Source organism: Pseudophryne corroboree, chromosome 3 (assembly GCF_028390025.1).
Source record: "Pseudophryne corroboree isolate aPseCor3 chromosome 3, aPseCor3.hap2, whole genome shotgun sequence".
NCBI lineage: Eukaryota > Metazoa > Chordata > Amphibia > Anura > Myobatrachidae > Pseudophryne > Pseudophryne corroboree.
The window spans coordinates 557394988-557415590 of NC_086446.1; the positions used below are offsets into that span (position 1 = coordinate 557394988).

Consider the following 20603-nt stretch of genomic DNA (forward strand, 5'->3'; position numbering starts at 1 on the left):
TTTCACATTCAGTGTATCCCAGCTATATCTCTCACAGTATTCTGTACCCTAAGGGACTAGGTGCGTCAGGGTCCATATATAGTGCGTCACAGTATTTACCGATTAAAGTGTACTATACTGTGTACTCAGTCACATAATACCGGATTCATTCGCTGGTGTTGTGTACTGTGTGCGCAGTCACATTGTACCTGATTTAGTTGCTGGTTTTGTGTACTGTGTATGCTGTCACATACTAGGGTATTTATTCGCAGGTATTGCACTCTGTCTGGCTGTATCGTACTAATATGCTCTGGGGTTGCATTCACTAATAATGTCTAACACAAAGGGCTGGAAATCCGAGAATGCTCCTGCATCATGCAGCGCATGCGCCAAAGATTTGCCTGAGAGGGAAGTTTTGTATGAGGGTCTGTGTACTACTTGCCATACATCTCCCTGTCAGACCTCATCCAATCAGGAGCCACCTGGGGTGGCGTTCTCATCTATGTTAAATATGCTTGAGACACACCTTACGCCCCTTATGGGACCTCCTGTGCAGTTACAGCCACATATTGTCCCTGTGGTAAATCCGCCTTGGGTGGATAACTTGTCTACCCAGTTGCAGCAATTGATTCAATCTTTGGTTAGACATAAAACTGCCCCAAGTCACTCTCGCGTCACGGGGTCATCTAAGCGGGCTACTTCCTCCTCACAATCCACTAATCTCTCAGAAGATTCTTCTGATGTGGATGGGGAGTATACTGTCCCATCAGACACTGACACAGCTGCTTCTGACGACAAATCTACTACTCAGGTTGATGTCCCTGACTTAGTGGTTGCTATTAAGCAGATTCTACAAGTCACTGATGATGATGAGGATTCCACTATGGTGTCTAAAATACCTGATAAGTTTAAACGTCAGAAGGTAATTAAAATGTATTACGCATTCTGACCATTTAGTAGACATACGTCAAGAACCCTGGTCTTCGTCAGGAAAGCTATTCTCCCTATCTAAAAAGATGGTAGCTCGCTGTCCTCTCCCTACAGAGTTGTGTAACAAGTGGGAAAAATCACCGCCAGTGGATTCTTATGTCACCCGTCTAGTGGTGTCGTCTACTCTGCCTGTCACCACTGTCACCTCACTGAAGGAACTGACAGATAAGCGTGTGGAGGGATTCCTGAAGTCTATTTGTTCCCTTACAGGTGCTGTACATAGACCCACTATAGCAGCCTCTTGGGCTACAAAAGGAATTGAAGCATGGGTTCAGGCATTAGAGGAAGAGCTGCCTCAGGATATATCTGACATTGCCAGACAGTACCTGTCTCACATTACCACCACCACCGCCTATTACATTCAGGAGGCGTCATTTGAGACAGGTGTGTTCGTGGCCAAGACATCTACTACGTCCATCCTGGCTCGCCGTATTTTGTGGTTGAGGTCATGGAGGGTGGACCTGGACTCCAAAAAGACCTTGGAGGTACTCCCTTTTAAGGGAGACATCCTGTTTGGAGAAGATCTCAAAATTATGGCTGACTTGGCAGCTGCAAAGACTGCCTTTCTCCCTAACACTACTCCTTCTGCACAGAAGTCAAAAATGTACCACTTTTTGCTCCTTTCGGCCTCAACGGAAAGCAAAAGGTCAGGCATCCCCGAGGCAATCTCGTACTTCCAAAACTACAAAGCCCAAGGCTAAACAATCCTGGGCAGCCCATCAGCCTGCTTCTAAACTCGACAAGCCTGCTTCTGGACAGGACAGGCCTCCTCCTAGGGGATCCCAGGATGGGAAGCCGACTTCTGCGATTCATCCAGGTCTGGTTAAAGACCATGTCAGACGCATGGGTGCGAGAAGTTGTCTCTCACAGGTACGCAGTATCTTTCAAGAGGCGTTCCACTCGCCAGTTCTGCACAACTTTTATCACTTCAGATCCGTTAAAGGTGCAAGCTCTACAAGTGGTTGTGAGTTCCCTCCTGGACACAGGAGTGGTTGTGCCGGTACCTCTATCCCAGAGAGGCAGAGGATACTAATCGACCCCTTTTCTAGTACCGAAACCCAATGGGTCTTTCTGACCTATACTCACTCTCAAAAACTTGTTCAGTGATTTGAGGTTATCAGAGTTCCGTATGGAAACACTGCGCCCAATTGTACTGGCCATGGAACCCTGAGATTATATGGTATCCCTGGATATACAAGATGCTTACCTGCATATAACCTATTGCCATATCGCATCAGCAATATCTGCGTTTTTGCTATTGGCAACCTTCGCTATCCTTTCCAGGCTCTGCCAAGGTTATGGCCGTGATGACGGATCATCTCCGTCGCCAGGGAGTAAGGATCCTGCCGTATCTGGACATCTTGCTGATTCTGGCAAACTCCCACAATGTCCTCCTCACAACTGACGATAAACTTCCTACAAGCCCAAGGGTGGCTCATCAACTGGAAGAAGTCCTCGCTGGTCCCTGCTCGGAGCATGGTGCACCTGAGGGCACTGCTGGACACACAGTCAATGGCTGTTTCTGTCTCCAGAGAAGGTCCTGAAACTTCAGGACAGGATCAGATACTTCCTCTCTCGCCCAAGAGTGTCGATGCACTTGGCGATGCAAATACTAGGCCTCATGGTGTCAGCTTTCGACATGGTAGAGTACACTCAATTTCATTCCCGCCTTCTACAGAGGTTAATCCTTTCCAAGTGGGATGGCCTGCCTCAGGTCTCACATGATCTCCTTGACTCCGGAGGTTCGTCTGTCGCTGACCTGGTGGCTACAGGAGCAGCAGTTGAGCAGGGGCCTTTCTGGATACCCAGCTGGGTCCTACTGACTACGGACGCCAGTCTGAGGGGTTGGGGCGCGGTGTTGGAGCAACACTCTTTCCAGGGTCGGTGAACCAAGGAGGAATCACTCCTCCCGATAAACATTCTGGAATTGCGGGCAATGTTCAATGCTTTGTCTCTCGCCCTGCCTCTGATACAGAACAGGCCTGTTCAAGTATGGTCAGACAACGCCACCACAGTGGCGAACATAAACCATCAAGGCGGCACTTGAAGCCGCATAGCAATGATGGAAGTGTCAAAATTCCTTTGTAGGGCGGAACGCCACCTGCCAGCAATATCGTCAGTGTTCATTCAGGGAATCCTCAACTGGGAAGCAGATTTCCTCAGTCGTCAAGACGTGCACGCCGGAGAGTGGAGTCTTCATCAGGAAGTCTTTCCACTCCTAGTGGACAAGTGGGGTCTACCAGATGTAGACCTGATGGCGTCTCGACACAATCACAAAGTTCCGGTCTTCAGATCAAGAACCAGGGATCCTCAAGCAGTGTTCGTGGACGTACTGGCAATTCCATGGAACTTTCGGCTGCCCTACGTGTTCCCTCCAGTGTCACTCCTGCCCAGGGTACTACGGAAGTTCAAACAAGGAGGAGGAATACTACTTCTAGTCGCTCCAGAGTTGCCCAGACGGCATTGGTTCTCAGACCTGCAGGGTCTGTCGGTAGAGCGTCCTCTTCTACTTCCTCAACACCCAGACTTCCTCGTTCAGGGCCCTTGTGTCTACCCGGACCTGGCCAGGTTGGCTTTAACGGCGTGCCTCTTGAAGCTTCACTCCTGAGGGCCAAAGGATTCTCAGAGGCGGTTATACGAACTAGGCTGAAGGCCCAAATACCGGCATCTGCACGAATATTTTACAGGGTCTGGATTTCTTACTGCAACTGGTGTGCTGTTAAGAATTACGATGCATAAATATTCAGAACTTCCAGACTTCTAGCTTTTCTGCAACAAGGCCTGGACTTAGGCCTTCGTCTGGCCTCCCTCAAGGTTCATATATCTGCCTTGTTGGTGTTGTTTCAGAGAAAAAAATGTGTATTTTCCTGACGTTCATACTTTCACTCAGGGTGATTTACAGATTCAGCCTCCCTGTGTCCCTCCTGTGACTCCATGGGATCTGTCTGTTGTCCTGACTGCCCTGCAAGAGTCTCCAATTGAACCTCTTGTGTCAGTGGACCTTAAATGGCTCCCGGTCAAGGTTTTGTTCCCACTGGCTATTTCCTCTGCTAGGAGGGTGTCAGACCTAGGTGCTTTGTCCTGTCGTCCACCCTTCCTGATATTTCACCGTGACTGGGCAGTTCTTAGAACTCTCCCTGGTTTTTACATAAGGTGGAGTCATCTTTTCACCTTAACCAAGAGATTGGGGTTCTGGCCTTCATCTCTTCCGGGTTGTCCTCCAAAGAGCGGTCTTTGGATGTGGTTCGAGCTCTCCATATATACGTGGAGAGGACTTCCTGTATCCGGAGGTCAGATTCCCTTTTTGTACTTTTTGGTTTTCCCAAACGTCCCTGGCCTGCGACTAAGCAAACCTTGACCAGATGGATTAGAATGGTGATTGCACAAGCTCCTGCTGCTAATAAAGCCCATTCTATTTGGTCTGTTGGACCCTCTTGGGCTGTGGCGCGTCCGCAGAACAATTGTGCAAAGCGGCTACATGGTCCTCTGTGAACACATTCATTAGGTTCTATGCCTTTGATACTTCCGCCTCCCAGGATGCTTCCTTTGGATGCCGGGTTCTCATACCCGCTAATGCGCGTACCCTGCCTTGAGGAACTGCTTTAGGACATCCCAATGTATTCCGTGTGGAACACAGTGTACCCTGCTGCAGAAAAGGAGATATATGGGAGATTTACCATTGTTAAATCTCTTTCTGCGAGGTACAATGGGTTCCACAGGGCGCCCGCCCTGACGCACTTAGCTTCTATGGGTTTGTATGGCATTACCCGCTAGTCCCTTCTCCTGTCGTGAGAATGTGGTTCTATGTGACTAACATCTGCCTTCTCTTTTACCTGCTCCTGCATTGGACTGGCTAACAAAACTGAGCTCACAGTGCCTGGAGGCGGGGTTATAGAGGAGGCCCCAATGCATCCTGATAGCTAAAGATTTAACCTGTTGGTGCCTGGATCAAGATCCATCTCTACACCCCGATGTTTTCCCTGTGGAACCCAGTGTACCTCGCAGAAAGAGATTTAACAATGGTAAGTCTACCATAAATCTCTTTTTTAAGTGTTGGTTTTCCATTTGCTGATATATTATGTGGTTGAAAGTGCTTTGTCCAATTCTTTAATTCTTATAATTTATCTTTAACTGTAAATATCTCAGTTTCTTCTAAGCGTAACATAACACCTTCATCCACTGCTCCTTCAATTCTATATGAAGAAAATTGTTTCTGTATCAGAACTTTTCCTATTACCAGTAGCAAACTGTATAGGCTGTGAGAAGGCATTGTATCTTTGTGGAAATATTTAATTTACCATTTTCTACTGTATATACTTTCAGGAGTCATTATTAAAGCACATTCATTTTATGTTTCTGTGGGTAATGTTTTACTTAATTTCCAAAGTTGTCATGTGGTCCTCACAAGACATTATGCTTGGTTTTGTTTGTTTGTTTATTGTTTATCTACTTGTAAGTACAAAAGGAAAGGAAGTTCTAATAGGTATGGCAAAGGGCTGTAAAGCTGTTTTTAGTGCTTTTTTCCTCTAATGAAAATGTACAAAACATTATGTCTTTGTCCCACTCTCGTCAATAACCTTCAACCACATATTCTAGTGTGTTGTTTATTGCTGTCTGATTATCAATATCAGTACCTGATGTGAAAAGAATCCATCGTGTTAAAAAGGGTCAAATTAAATTTGACCGGTCTATTCAATATCTCGGTTTTAAACAACTGTAATAGCAGATAAAAGAAACCACACAGGAACCCAATAAATGTACTACAAAGGCTGGTTCTTATTTGGTAGTCAATATTCCAACTCACAAGTGCTTAGGAGCTTTGCTCCATTTTATTCTATCTTTGAATAACATTAATTACTGGCTGTTAAGTGTTTTTCTACATTAAGTTTTTTTTCAAATGTTTTTTGTACAATCAATGTGATTAGTAATAATGGAAAACTTGCATCTTATAATATATATTAGGGTATTTTAGAGTATATTATACAGTAGTTTTTAGTATAGGTCCCTATCCCTGTTTTAAAAAATAAATAAATAATTTTTTGGTGTATCAGACATTAAAATAATTCCTTAGGTTACTTAATGTCTTTGTTTCGTCCTCAATTTGGGAAATTGATTACTTTTAAAGCATTTGTACATTGTAAGCCACTGGATTTTATATTTCAACATTCCCTGATAAAAAAAATTTCTTTTATATAAATTCTTTATTTTCAAAAAGATTTTTCCAGCATACATTGCAATAACATTGCAAGAATAGGAAACACAAATGTTAGACGTTCTGCTTATACAGATGTGTCCCCATATGATGTTCCTGTGTATAGCAACATATAGTAGCAGCACCGCAATGTGTACGCATCGCGGCATACCACAGTCCCCCGCAGTCGCAGGCTCTCCCATAGAACCTAATGGCTAGTATACTCATGTGACCCGCTTTTCTGCAATTCGCCTGCTTAATTGTGTACACAATGCAGCAAAGCTGTATGTGGTCACATATATATATACTCACGAGGTTACAAAAACTTGAAGAAAAATAACAAAAATATAAATTCGGAGAAAGAAAGACAGAACATACGCACACAAGGAAGGAGAGGGCAATGGGGATGGAAAGTAGCATTTCGTAGACACCTAATTTGAACAACATGGAGTAATTGTCTTGTACAGACTGAGTAGTAAGGCAAGCACAACAATAGTTCCAACAAATGGCCAGCCAAAACCAGGTATTTAAGGAAGGTCCCAGGGTATCCATGCCTTATAGGAAGAAGAAGATTTAAAGCCCATCCATCTAAACCAAAGTATTGTAAAATAAGAGTGCTTCTCAGGTTCCAAGTGAAAGATATTTTCCATGGCTATGTAGAAACCTAAGCGTTGGCACAATTTCCATGCTGAAGCAGGTAGAGTGCCAACAAATTGGGATTCCAGCTCTGGGCGCATTATTCATATGTTTAAGTAAAGATTTTTTTATATTTGGATATGGAAATATCTAGTGAGATAACCAAAAATAAGGCCCAGTCGCAATAGGCGAACCAGCGGCGGCTACATCGCTGTTTACATAGTTATGTGGGGGGGGGGGGGGTGCGCTTAGCAAATGTAAACATACATGTTAAGATGTTGATATGTGCTGGCTTGTTTTACCGGGATGGCAGCACTGTGTATAATATTGAGATTTGAAGCCAATTAAATTATTTACCCTTTTTATGAAGTCAGTTTTGAGCGAAGGCTAGTGTTATACACACACCTTCCAACTGTCCCGATTTCCACAGAACAGTCCCACTATCTTGTGACCTGCACATTTGTCCCTACTTGTGAGAACTTTAGAAGTATTTCCAATACCGCACCTTCTGTAATGGAGGCAGGTGTCTTTTTTTGGAGAGGGGGCAGCCCAGTACTTAAGAGGAGCTAAGTATATAATGGAGTGGCCACACACTCCTGCCCTGATTCACATGTTCCGAGTGTTAGGAGGTGGGATTTATGTTATACTGACCCATTTTTTAAATGGTTATATACGAAAATATTAAGTTTGACACTTTCTTGGGCTGATTCTGAATCATACGCAAAGTGGCTGCAGCTGCTGAAGCCAGATTTACTACCATATGCTAATGTGAAGTTCTGTTCAGCCAATTCGAGAGTCCATGCATGTGCAAGCGAAAATCTGTGCCGCCCACTGATTTTATGCCAGCTGTTGTATCTGTAATCATTAGTATTAGCACTTACACCAGCAGCATGCTGGGAGCAAGAGGTCTGCAAGAAACAGGTTTCTCTTCCCCGAATCACACAGAGCTTTAGATCAGTGGTTCTCAACCTCGGTCCTCAAGTACCCCCAACAGTTCATGTTTTCCAGGTCTCCTCACAGGATTGCAAGTGAAATAATTTGCTCCACCTGTGGGTCTTTTATAATGTGTCAGTGAGTAATGAATTGCTAGGTGACCTGGAAAACATGAACTGTTGGGGGTACTTGAGGACCGAGGTTGAGAACCACTGCTTTAGATAACTGCCTACAACACTCCCATGACACTCCTATTCATCACGGCAACTACATGCTTACATTTTCACTATGTTGGGTGAGTCGGAAAGAAAAAAATCCTTTTTGGGGCACTGTTAAGTTTATACAAAATAAATAGTTGTAAAATAAAACTATTACAGGTAGTATTATTATTATTATTATTATTATTATTATTATTAATAATATAATAAAAAAACATAAACTAAAATAACTATAAAAAGTATTAAACTATTTGAGATAATATCCTGAGATAAATTCTTTAGACAATCATTATCTAGTAGATTTCTCAGTCTGTGCTCAAATAGAGCAAAAATGATGGCCAAAATATTCCGTAATATTCTGAAAATAAAAGCCTACAAAAGCTACAAATGGAGTTGTCTCCAATGGGAATAGTGTTAACAAAGTTAAAATCATTATTGGCAGATGTATTAAGTCTTGGAGAGAGATAAAGTTGACGGAGATAAAATTCCTGCCAATCAGCTCCTAACTGCCATGTTACAGGCTGTGTTTGAAACGTGACAGTTTGTAGCTGGTTTGTTGGTAGTTTATCTCCATCCACTTTATCTCTCTCCAAGGCTTAGTACATCTGCCCCCATGTCTCATAAAATGTAGTATAATGGCAAATAACACTATTGCCACTAGAAAAATGCTCTGTTTGCAGCTTTTGTAGGGTGTTTCTAGAATATGACAGAGAAGCAATGCACAGTAGTGCATGAAACTTCTTGGTAACAACTTTGACTTTGTAGTACATGTATTTTGTATGATCATCCAGCATGTTCTGTCTCCTGTTACAGGAATAATTATTATCACACAGATTTATTTATTGCTTATATTTGCTTATTTCTGCTCTTCTCAGGAAGCCAAAGCTGCCATTGAGGAGACAAGAGCTCTGCGTAGCCGAATCCACCTTGCAGAAGTAGCACAGAGACAAGCTAGTGGCATGGAGATGGACTATGAAGAAGTTATACACCTACTGGAATCTGAAATCATGGAACTCAAAGCCCAACTAGTTGATCATTCCGGCCAAAATAAAGTAAGCTAAGCAGTGATTTCATTCAGTTTCCATGGTTTCCTCCTCGCAGTCACATGATCCTCTCCCTCTCTCTCTTTTCATCTTTCCTGTAAAGTAGGTCAGTGTTTGTCTTGTTATTCAGTATTCACAGTAATCTGCGGCATTGAGGACAATGCGGGTGTTATGACCCTTTCTTTACAAAGTAGTTTTTATTTTATTTATTTTTTGTGCCTTGGAAAAGCAGAAGCTTACATGGATAATTGGATTGTACATTAGACAGGGGTCTACTTTCCAGAAGGCTATTAATTGGGAGTATTATAAACTTTGCCATTTTAGCTTTGATGTGTCTGACAGATTGTTGAGAAAACTCCATTATCTCCTATGAACTTTACTTTTCAACATGTTTCCCAAAACGCTGCTGTATTGCTGATTTTTTGATTTATTTGTAATAAGTATATTGATATCCTACTTTTACAAGTAACGGACACTTGAGAAGACGCACCGAATCTGTGCTACAAATTCTACACTTGTCTCCTGGCAATTTTTTCCGGGTGTTCTCTACCCTGGACAGTTTGTCTGACAAAACACTCACATTTGATTGTATGGCTGATTGTAGCCTGCACCTTCTTTTTGGTCTGACCGTGGTGCCTGCTTCTCAGAAAATCCCATTTTGTGCAACAGACTTAAAGCAGCATTCTCCAGGTAGCAGTGGTCAAAGAATTGTAGGAACTTCATACAGGAGCACTTAATTGCACCTCTGCTGCTAAAAAAAAAAGTAAATCGATTATTTTAGGTCACTGTCATATTCTACCGGTTTCAGAGAGGTTCAACTCAATTGACCAATATCCGTTTAGTCAGATCATTTGTCCTGCCTGCCAGAATAGTGGAAGATATGTCCTGCTAACTTTGCTTTGCCGAGCAGAGCAGTGAACCGGTGCGCAAGGCAGAGTAAGGGTGTTGGGAGCAGTCTAGTGCTTCCAAAGAAGACTCATTCCATAATTTCTTTCCATCAGTTCCAAAAATATCACATACTGTATCTGAAATTATATGAAATTATTATATAGACAAACTATAAAGGAACACATTAAATACAAGACCACAATTATTCGATGTTTATAGAAAATTTCATATGACATAATTTGCGTAGATTAGGGACAGATTAAGCTCATCTCATCTATCCTCTGTGTGGCGTATAGTGTGAAAACTAGTCGCATTACATTTGCCTGTGCCTTGTCGTAGTGTGGTGTATTCAGTCACAGTGTAATGAATTGAGTCTCCATTGGGTGCAGTACTGGTGTTCCTCCACCAGGTATCGCTTTTGAAACCCACGATTGCGCATGTATGAACTCTCCATTGTAAAGTCAAACGATGCTTGTAGTTTAAGAACTACTTTTTTTTAGATGAACGTGTCTTCTGTGTTCCCTTCCCCCAACCAAAGCCAGCATGAGCCATTCATTTACATACAGTAGTCTACGGGCTGTGTTGTGTTTGTCATTTACTAAGCAGTACACCCAGTCCGTGAAATCACAAGTCTCACAGGGGTTGGGATTAATGGTGGGGGAGGCTGCCTATTAAAGCAATGGGGAGGCACTGGAAGAAGTACAGTAACTTCTGTCTCCTAAAGATAAGAGTCTCGTAATTGAAAAGCCACACTTGTATAGCTATGTAAAAAGTAGCATTATATCTATGAAAAAGTAGCATCTAAAAACACATGGATGAGCGTAATCCATGTGTTTTCGACCCCGCCGCGGTCGAAAACAGGCCGTTTCCGACCATTCGTTTTCGTCCATAAGAGAAGACGGAAATGAATGGTCGGAATGGGACGGGAAACGGCCCGCAATTGAATAGTGAAGTGTCGGGTCCACTCCATCGGAGAGGATTCAACTTTAATTGAATATACCTCTTTGTCAGAGACAGTTCAAATCATGGCAAGGGCAGAAAGGTTTGTGCCGGCCATATCTGCCATTTTTATCTCAAGGGTTGATAAATGGGAAGCCGTCTTTATTATTCTACACAAAGTTTACCAGTGGGAGTGGTCCCTCCATCAGGACACGTTTAACCAGATTGTAGAAAAATGGGGTTTACCAAATATCAATCTCATGTATAGGTTAAACCGGAAACGTCTGAGGGATGGGGAATGGCCCAGGGATCCACAGGCGACCCTGGTAGTTGCTTTCACAGGCAAGCGGTCCTTCCACTTCGGATATCTCTTACCCATTCCTCTGTTCCCGCATGTAATCAGATGGATCAAGCCAGAAAAGGCTCATGTCCTTCTAACAGCACCGGATTGGACACTGAGGTCTTGGTACTCAAGCCTTCTGTCACTGGTAGCCGATCAGTTGTGGAGACTACCACAGCGAGAAGATCTACTATTTTACGGTCCGTTCCTCCATCAAAATTTACCACATTTGGTTTTAACGACGTGGCACTTGAGACCAGTGTGTTGAAGTCCAAGGAGGTTTTTACAGCTTGTAAGGCTTGTAAAAGGCTTGTAAGTAATCCACCTCAATTACAATATTTATCATGGGGTATTGTGATCTTATATCTGATGGTGCGAAACCAAGAGAGTTTTGGCTTCTAGGTTCCATTTACCATGTTTACTTTCTTATTTTATGGGATGGATTGTCCAAAGGCCATCGTCTCTCATCTCTGAGAGGTCAGGTTTTGGCCTTGTCTATATTTTTTCAGTTGTGTTTGGCATCCTTTCCAGATGTTAGAACTTTCATGCAGGCAGCATTGCATGTTCAGCCACTTTACTTAATTTACTTTTAGCTGCTTTTCAGCAGACTCCATTTGAGCCACTAGAGACGGTGGAATTTAGGTGATTACCTTAGAAGGTAGCTTTCATTTTGGTTATTTAATCTGCTCACAGGATTTCTGAGTTGGCAGCTTTGTCAACTAGCTCTCCCCTTTTGATTTTTCATGCAGACCAGGTTGTTCTCCGCACTCGGCCATCTATTATTCCTAAAGTTGTTTCGTGTTTTCACCTGAATCAGGAGAGTATTGTCCTAGTTTTGCATTCATCAGATCAAGACAGTCTCCTTTTGGATGTGGTACGAGTGCTCCAGAAACAGTATATGTGACTAGGACTGCTGCTTTACGTAAGATGGACTCTCTTTTATTGCTTTATGATGCCCATAAGAGAGGTTGCCCAGCATCAAAGAATGGTATTGCTCATTAGATTACTTCAACCATTAAGCAGGTTTTAATAGCCATTGGCAACTATATCCCTAATCCACATCTTGGGTGGTTCAGCAGGTTACCTCAGTTGAGCAACTGTGCAAGGCAGCCACCTGGTCCTCCGTACACACGTTTACCAAATTTTATTATTTCTATATTTTTGTGGCTAAGAATACAAGTTTTGATCTAAAAAGTTTGCATACAGTACTCCCCTTGGGTTGGGGCCGCGTTATTGGCGGCCAGGATACCGGCGATCAGCATCTCGACACCTGGATCCCGGCCGCAGAATGCCGGCAGTGGGGGCCAGTGCAACGAAGCCCATTGCATGCTCACCATGCTGCGGGCTTAGTAGCGGGCCACAGGTTCTATTCCCACAGCATGCCGACTGTCAGCATTTTCAGGGTTCAAGATGTAGTGGTCGGAATTGTGACCAGCGGTCTCCTGACCGCCAGTCACATAACTACATCCCCTGCCTCATAAGGCTTGCTTCGGGACGCCCCAGAATCAGCAGTATCCCCCAAATGAACCAAAAGAGGAAACCACATTTTTCTGAATTGACTGTTAAATCAGTTCCTCAGAGTTCATCTGGCGGATACTGCTTCTCTCCTTGGGGTAAATTTACTAAGATTCGTATTTTCCCGTTTCAGGTCAAAGTTCAATCACGAATGACATCGAAAGTGTAAAACTGCAACTTTTTGAATTGATTACGACTAATTTACTAAGCTGTCGTATTCGGGTTTTTCTTTTGTTCCGATGTCATTCGTGGGTTTTTTTCTATTTTTACGGCAGTGATTAGCAAAACACTGCCGACTTTTTTACAATGAATCTCGGCCGGATCTGTGTGATCCGTGCTGGGGTTCATTTTTTTTGTTTTTTTTAAATTAAACACTGTCAAATATTTAAAAAAAAATTGCGTGGGGTCCCCCCTCCTAAGCATAACCAGCCTCGGGCTCTTTGAGCCGATCCTGGTTGCCGAAATATGGGAAAAAAAATGACAGGGGTTCCCCCATATTTAAGCAACCAGCATCGGGCTCTGCGCCTGGTCCTGGTTCCAAAAATACGGGGGACAAAAAGAGTAGGGGTCCCCCGTATTTTTAAAACCAGCACCGGGCTCCACTAGCTGGACAGATAATGCCACAGCCGGGGGTCACTTTTATATAGTGCCCTGCGGCCGTGGCATCAAAAATCCAACTAGTCACCCCTGGCCGGGGTACCCTGGGGGAGTGGGGACCCCTTCAATCAAGGGGTCCCCCCCCCCAGCCACCCAAGGGCCAGGGGTGAAGCCCGAGGCTGTCCCCCCCCATCCAATGGGCTGCGGATGGGGGGGCTGATAGCCTTTGTTGTAAAAGAAAAGATATTGGCCCTCATTCCGAGTCGTTCGCTCGGTATTTTTCATCGCATCGCAGTGAAATTCCGCTTAGTGCGCATGCGCAATATTCGCACTGCGACTGCGCCAAGTATCTTTGCTATGAAGAAAGTATTTTTACTCACGGCTTTTTCATCGCTCCGGCGATCGTAATGTGATTGACAGGAAATGGGTGTTACTGGGCGGAAACACGGCGTTTTATGGGCGTGTGGCTGAAAACGCTACCGTTTCCGGAAAAAACGCAGGAGTGGCCGGAGAAACGGGGGATTGGTTGGGCGAACGCTGGGTGTGTTTGTGACGTCAAACCAGGAACGACAAGCACTGAACTGATCGCACTGGAAGAGTAAGTCTGGAGCTACTCTAAAACTGCTAAGTAGTTTGTGATCGCAATATTGCGAATACTTCGGTCGCAATTTTAAGATGCTAAGATACACTCCCAGTAGGCGGCGGCTTAGCGTGTGTAACTCTGCTAAATTCGCCTTGCGACCGATCAACTCGGAATGAGGGCCATTGTTTTTAGTAGCAGTACTACAAGTCCCAGCAAGCCTCCCCCGCATGCTGGTACTTGGAGAACCACAAGTACCAGCATGCGGCGGAAAAACGGGCCCGCTGGTACCTGTAGTACTACTACTAAAAAAATACCCAAAAAAACACAAGACACACACACCGTGAAAGTATAATTTTATTACATACATACACACATACATACATACTTACCTTATGTTCCCACGCAGGTCGGTCCTCTTCTCCAGTAGAATCCAAGGGGTACCTGTTGAAGAAATTATACTCACGAGATCCAGGGGTCCAGGGTCCTCGGGGAATCCAGGTGTAATCCACGTACTTGAAAAAAATAACAAAACGGACACCCGAGCCACGCACTAAAAGGGGACCCATGTTTGCACATGGATCCCCTTTTCCCGACTGCCAGAAACCCACTCTGACTGATGTCTAAGTGGGTTTCTTCAGCCAATCAGGGAGTGCCACGTTGTAGCACTCTCCTGATCGGCTGTGTGCTCCTGTACTGAGTGACAGGCGGCACACGGCAGTGTTACAATGTAGCGCCTATGCGCTCCATTGTAACCAATGCTGGGAACTTTCTGCCCTGCGGTTGACCTAAAGTGATGTCACCGCTGAGCAGAAAGTTCCCAGCATTGGTTACAATGGAGCGCATAGGCGCAACATTGTAACACTGCCGTGTGCCGCCTGTCACTCAGTACAGGAGCACACAGCCGATCAGGAGAGTGCTACAACGTGGCACTCCCTGATTGGCTGAAGAAACCCACTTAGACATCAGTCAGAGTGGGTTTCTGGCAGTCGGGAAAAGGGGATCCATGTGCAAACATGGGTCCCCTTTTAGTGCGTGGCTCGGGTGTCCGTTTTGTTATTTTTTTCAAGTACGTGGATTACACCTGGATTCCCCGAGGACCCTGGACCCCTGGATCTCGTGAGTATAATTTCTTCAACAGGTACCCCTTGGATTCTACTGGAGAAGAGGACCGACCTGCGTGGGAACATAAGGTAAGTATGTATGTATGTGTGTATGTATGTAATAAAATTATACTTTCACGGTGTGTGTGTCTTGTGTTTTTTTGGGTATTTTTTTAGTAGTAGTACTACAGGTACCAGCGGGCCCGTTTTTCCGCCGCATGCTGGTACTTGTGGTTCTCCAAGTACCAGCATGCGGGGGAGGCTTGCTGGGACTTGTAGTACTGCTACTAAAAACAATATCTTTTCTTTTACAACAAAGGCTATCAGCCCCCCCATCCGCAGCCCATTGGATGGGGGGGGACAGCCTCGGGCTTCACCCCTGGCCCTTGGGTGGCTGGGGGGGGGACCCCTTGATTGAAGGGGTCCCCACTCCCCCAGGGTACCCCGGCCAGGGGTGACTAGTTGGATTTTTGATGCCACGGCCGCAGGGCACTATATAAAAGTGACCCCCGGCTGTGGCATTATCTGTCCAGCTAGTGGAGCCCGGTGCTGGTTTTAAAAATACGGGGGACCCCTACTCTTTTTGTCCCCCGTATTTTTGGAACCAGGACCAGGCGCAGAGCCCGATGCTGGTTGCTTAAATATGGGGGAACCCCTGTCAATTTTTTCACCATATTTCTGCAACCAGGATCGGCTCAAAGAGCCCGAGGCTGGTTATGCTTAGGAGGGGGGACCCCACGCAATTTTTTTTGAAAAAATAAGCACTTTCCCACCCCTTCCCACTGATATACATGCACGGATCTCATGGATCCGTGCATGCCTATCCAATCACGAATAAAAAAAAAAGGTCTGTTTTTTTTTAGCACTTTTTTACGAGTTGTAATTTTTCACGGCAGTGTTTGTTTTTTTTTTGCTTTGCACTTCTTAGTAAATGACCGAGATTCATACTTAAACAGCCGCGTTTTGACCGATGGTGTATTCATTCGTGATTTTTTTCCTAGGACTTCAAAATATTACGAATGCCCTCATCACTGCCGTGATTATTGCTTAGTAAATTACCGAGATGACACTTTGATGAAAAAACGGCATCTCGGTCAAAATCGGGAGCTTAGTAAATTTACCCCCTTGTGTGTGTGTTCTCCCCGTTTTCTCCTTTTGCTAGTCAGACAACTGAGGAGCTAGGGGGAAGGCGTGGGTATATAAGGGAGGGGGAGTTTCAGCTATTAACCATTTTAGTGCCTACTCCTTGGCCTCTACCTCTTATCCCAGAGTCCGCAGTATCCCCCAAATGAACTCGGAGGATTTGATTTTACAGTGAGTATAGAAAAATCTTGTTTTCTTTCACTATAAGACATAAGAATGTCCTTACAAAGAACTAAGGGTCAGATGTACTAAGCCTTGGAGAGTGATAAAATGGAGAGAGAGAAACTACTAACCAATCAGCTAACTCATTTTTCAAATCCAGCCTGTAACATGGCAATTAGACGCTGATTGGCTGGTTCTTTTTCTCTCCACTTTATATCTCTCCAAGGGTGGGATGTAATGGAGTTCGAGTTCGCCCGACTTGCAGAATGCCAGCTGAACTCAGATTTCTTTTTTTAAAGGGGCTGTCATTTATAATGCTAAAACTTGGAAATTACAAAACTTTGCAATGAAAACAGTCCTACAGTATGCATTTACTGAGAAATCTTATCGACCTTTAAATCATAACCAAGTTTTGCTGGTTGCATATGTACTAGAAGTATGAAAGCAAAGAAGTATTTAGAAAAAAAGTATTTAGATTGTAGGCCATTCTGGTTTCTGTATGTACACTTTCATGAAACAAAGTTCTCATTTTCCAAAGTTCTTCAAGCTTTTCTTAAAAAAAAAAAAGAAGAAGAAAGGTGACAATTAGAAGTTGTGAGCAAGGTGTTTCATACTATACAATTATGTGTGTCTTCAGCTTCACAAGAGTGTGCCTGGAGTGTTCTTACTAATTATGTCCTATCACAGACGGTTTAATTTCTGCAGAGTCTTCAGCACATCAGTCAGCACATCTACAGTGGGGGAAGTCAGATGTTTCTGATAAAAAGAACAGCCAATGCACCCCACGTATACTATTGTCCTCAGAAGGAGCAGAATGCCACAATAAAACAGTTTGTGCTTTTTGCAGATGTAACCTTTGTCATTAAATTCATCTATTACCCATTACACTGCTAAGTTTATATTTCCAGATCTGCATCATTCAGATAATATATGCTGTTCCGTGTTAGTCTAACATTGCATTGCAGCTGGGATTTATCTAAGCTTATAGCCAGGCCCGGCGCTAACCGCTCAGCAAAGGGATGCAGTGCAGGGAGGCGCCAGGAAGGAGAGGCGCTCTCCCTGCTCAGTATCCCTGTGCTGAGCAAATGTCCCTGCTGCTACGCCTGTATACCACAGGCAGCTGCTGCGGAAGCATGAAGCCTCCTCTCCCCTCCCCTGTCACAGACTCACAGAGTGCAGTGTGCGGATCTAAAGGGGGCGGAGCTACACAGGAAAAGGGGACGGAGCTACACAGGTCCAGGCTGCAGCCTGCGACACAGGAGGATGAGCTGCCAGACTTCCTTATGTGAGTGGCTGGAAAGAGAGTGAGTGAGTGAAAGTGTGTGTATATATGTGTGTGTGTGTGTGTGTGTGTGTGTGTGTGTGTATTGTATACAGTATCTGTGTGTGTATGTGTGAATGTGCTGCATAAAGTGTGTAAGTGTCACTACTACAGGGGGCGTCTTGTATAACCGTCACTGCTAAAGGGGCCGTTACGTGTAAGTGTCACTGCTGCAGGGGGCATTGCGTGTGCAAGTGTAACTGGTACAGGCGGCGTTACGTGTGCAAGCATCACTGGTACAGGGGGCGTTACGTGTGCAAGCATCACTGGTACAGGGGGCGTTACGTGTGCAAGCGTCACTACTACAGGGGTTGTTACGTGTGTAAGCGTCACTACTACAGGGGGTGTTACGTGTGTAAGCGTCACTGGTACAGGGGGTGTCGTGTGTGTAAGCGTTACTACTATCGGGGGCGTTACGTGTGCAAGCATCACTTCTATAGGGGACAGTATGTGTGCAAGCGTCACTGCTACAGGGGGTGTTACGTGTGTAAGCATCACTAGTACAGGGGGCATTACGTGAGTAAGTGTCACTGCTACAGGGGGTGTTACATGTGTAAGTGTCACTGATACAGGGGGCATTATGTGTGTAAGTGTCACTGGTACGGGGGGCGTTACGTGTGTAAGCGGCACTACTACAGGGAGCATTATGTGTATAAGCGTCACTGCTACAGGGGGAATTATATGTGCTGTCCCTTTGTAAAGTATGGAAGGGTGCAAATTTATAGTTTGCAGGGGGGCGCCGAACACCCTAGCACCAGCCCTGCTTATAGCCTTCCAAATTGCCGTATATACTAGCTATCTTTTTGGATGGTGAGAAACCAAACTGTGCATCGGGTTAAAACCTAGAAATCGCTGGCGATGTGGGCATTGCAGTGACAAAAAGTTCAAGAACTAAAAAATACTGTGTTCCCTGACCCTTCTCTACATGAAACAAGTCCAGGCTATTTATCATCGGGCATATTAAACTAGAGGGAAGGGGGGGAGGCACAAATATGTGGGCCTTCCTTCCTAGACATAACCTTCCTCATACCTCTATAGCAACCAGGTTAATAGAAGTGCATTGCCACATAATAATATGTAGGATTTGTTTACGTATATATGTGGCCTTTTATTTAAAATAAATTGCTCCCATAAATAATAACATTTATACACAACAGTGACAAAAGCCATATCACACATGCATAGACAGAGATTGCTTTGGTATTAAGCATGTCTATTTCCTAAGCAGCAATGTTGGAGAACCTAGTATAGGGCAGCCATCAGGGGGCAACTGCGGGGACTGAAGTCCCAGGTCCTTACAGAGAGGGGGCCCTCCCCTGGCTCCTACCACTGATATCTGGAGAGCTGCACCAGACTGTCCAGCAACAGCGAGCTGATATGCAGGGAGGAATTCTTAAAAGAAGCCTTTCCTGTGCATCAGCTCTCTGTGAATCATTCCTGCAGATCCGTAAAGCTCCACCTATATGTAACATCACGATGTGTGACATCACATAGGGGGGTGGAGCGGTGTGGCAAAATCTTTTATTTTGAGGGGGGGTGCTGTCTATTTTGTCAGTCCTGGGCCTCACAATTTCTGATGGCAGCCCTGACCTAGTATACAGTATGTGTGTATATAAATCCTCACTGCAATGTCAGGAGCAGTAGAACATCGTTGGATTTAAGGTGGAGAGTTGGATTTCAATGGATTTCTTGCCAGTGACCTGTTTTGCTGAGGAAAGCTCTATGTGATTTCACTTCACAGTAGAAAAGAAGGATCAGGGGAAGATCTAAATAAATTGTTACATGAGTGACCTGTATTATATCTGGTACGCATATCATATTCATGCGGTAATCATAGAACACTACACACCTAATTCTCAAACTCTGCCACCCGATACTGTGTCCACTGTAATAATCAGAGCAATTACTGCTATGCCCATTTTCATTCCGTAAGGCCTTAGCCTAATTCCTCTCAGTGCTCATTACTTAAACCTAGTATTCAGTCCTGATCCTAAGTCTCTGATGCAAATCCTAGGGGTATATTTAATAAAGTGCCATTTTGTAAAACTGTAGATGTTGCCTATAGCAACCAATCAGAGTCTACCTATCCTTTATCTAGCACATTCTAAAAGATAATAGCTAGAATCTGATTGGTTGCTATGGGCAACATCTTTACTTTTGCAAACCTGCACTTTAGTAAATATATACGCCATAGTCCCTATCCCTATTCCCCTGTTCCCTACTGAGGGCTTGATTCAGGTTTGTTAGAAAAGCAAAAAAAATGCACACTAAAGGCCCATACACATTAGACGATGTCGCTCTGTGAGCGCCATCGTCTAGTGTTTCCCCTCCCGGGCCAGCTGGTCGGCGGCCGCCTGTACACACTGAGCGATATGTCCGCTCATATCGCTCAGTGACGTCACACCTCCGCCAGCCGTGCATGCAGCTCCTTGATGACAGTCCAGATAGAGCATGCATGCACTGCCGACAGCGACGATTGTTGCCGACCCGCGAGGCCTCGCATCGGTCGTCGCTGGTGACATACACACCTGCCGATAAAATGAGCGACGTCGCTCAGGGAGGGGGAAAATAAGTGACATTGCTCATTTTATCGGCAAGTGTGTATGGGCCTTAATGGGCAAAACCATGTTGCACTGCAGGTGGGGCAGATGTAACATGTACAGAGAGATTTAGATTTGGGTGGGTTATTTTGTTTCTGTATAGGGTTAATATACTGGCTGCTTTTGCATGTAGCCCACAAATGTTAGACAGCTTCTTTTTTTTACACTGCAATTTAGATTTCAGTTTGAACACACACTACTCAAACTTAACTCTCTCTGCACATGTTACATCTGCCCCTCCTGCAGTGCAACATGATTTTGGCCAGTTTTGTGCTTTTTCGTTTTGCTAACAAACCTGAATCAGGCCCTGAATTTCATGATGCTTAACTACAAATACTATTGTAAAATCAGTTTACAAAATCCCTCTTTAGTCTGATAATTATTCCAACAAACTGGCATTAACTGCCCTCAGTATAGTACAGAGC

General features: G+C 44.4%; 1 protein-coding gene across 4 annotated transcripts in view; it reads left to right on the top strand.

Annotated features, from left to right (window-relative positions):
• STXBP4 (syntaxin binding protein 4) overlaps positions 1–20603 on the top strand; it is a 506433-nt gene that overhangs the window by 228457 nt on the left and 257373 nt on the right. For all 4 annotated transcript variants that reach the window (XM_063961265.1, XM_063961264.1, XM_063961266.1 and 1 more), the window contains exon 12: positions 8823–8999. In XM_063961265.1, the coding sequence (XP_063817335.1) occupies positions 8823–8999 (177 nt within the window). The remainder of the gene's footprint in view (positions 1–8822; positions 9000–20603) is intronic.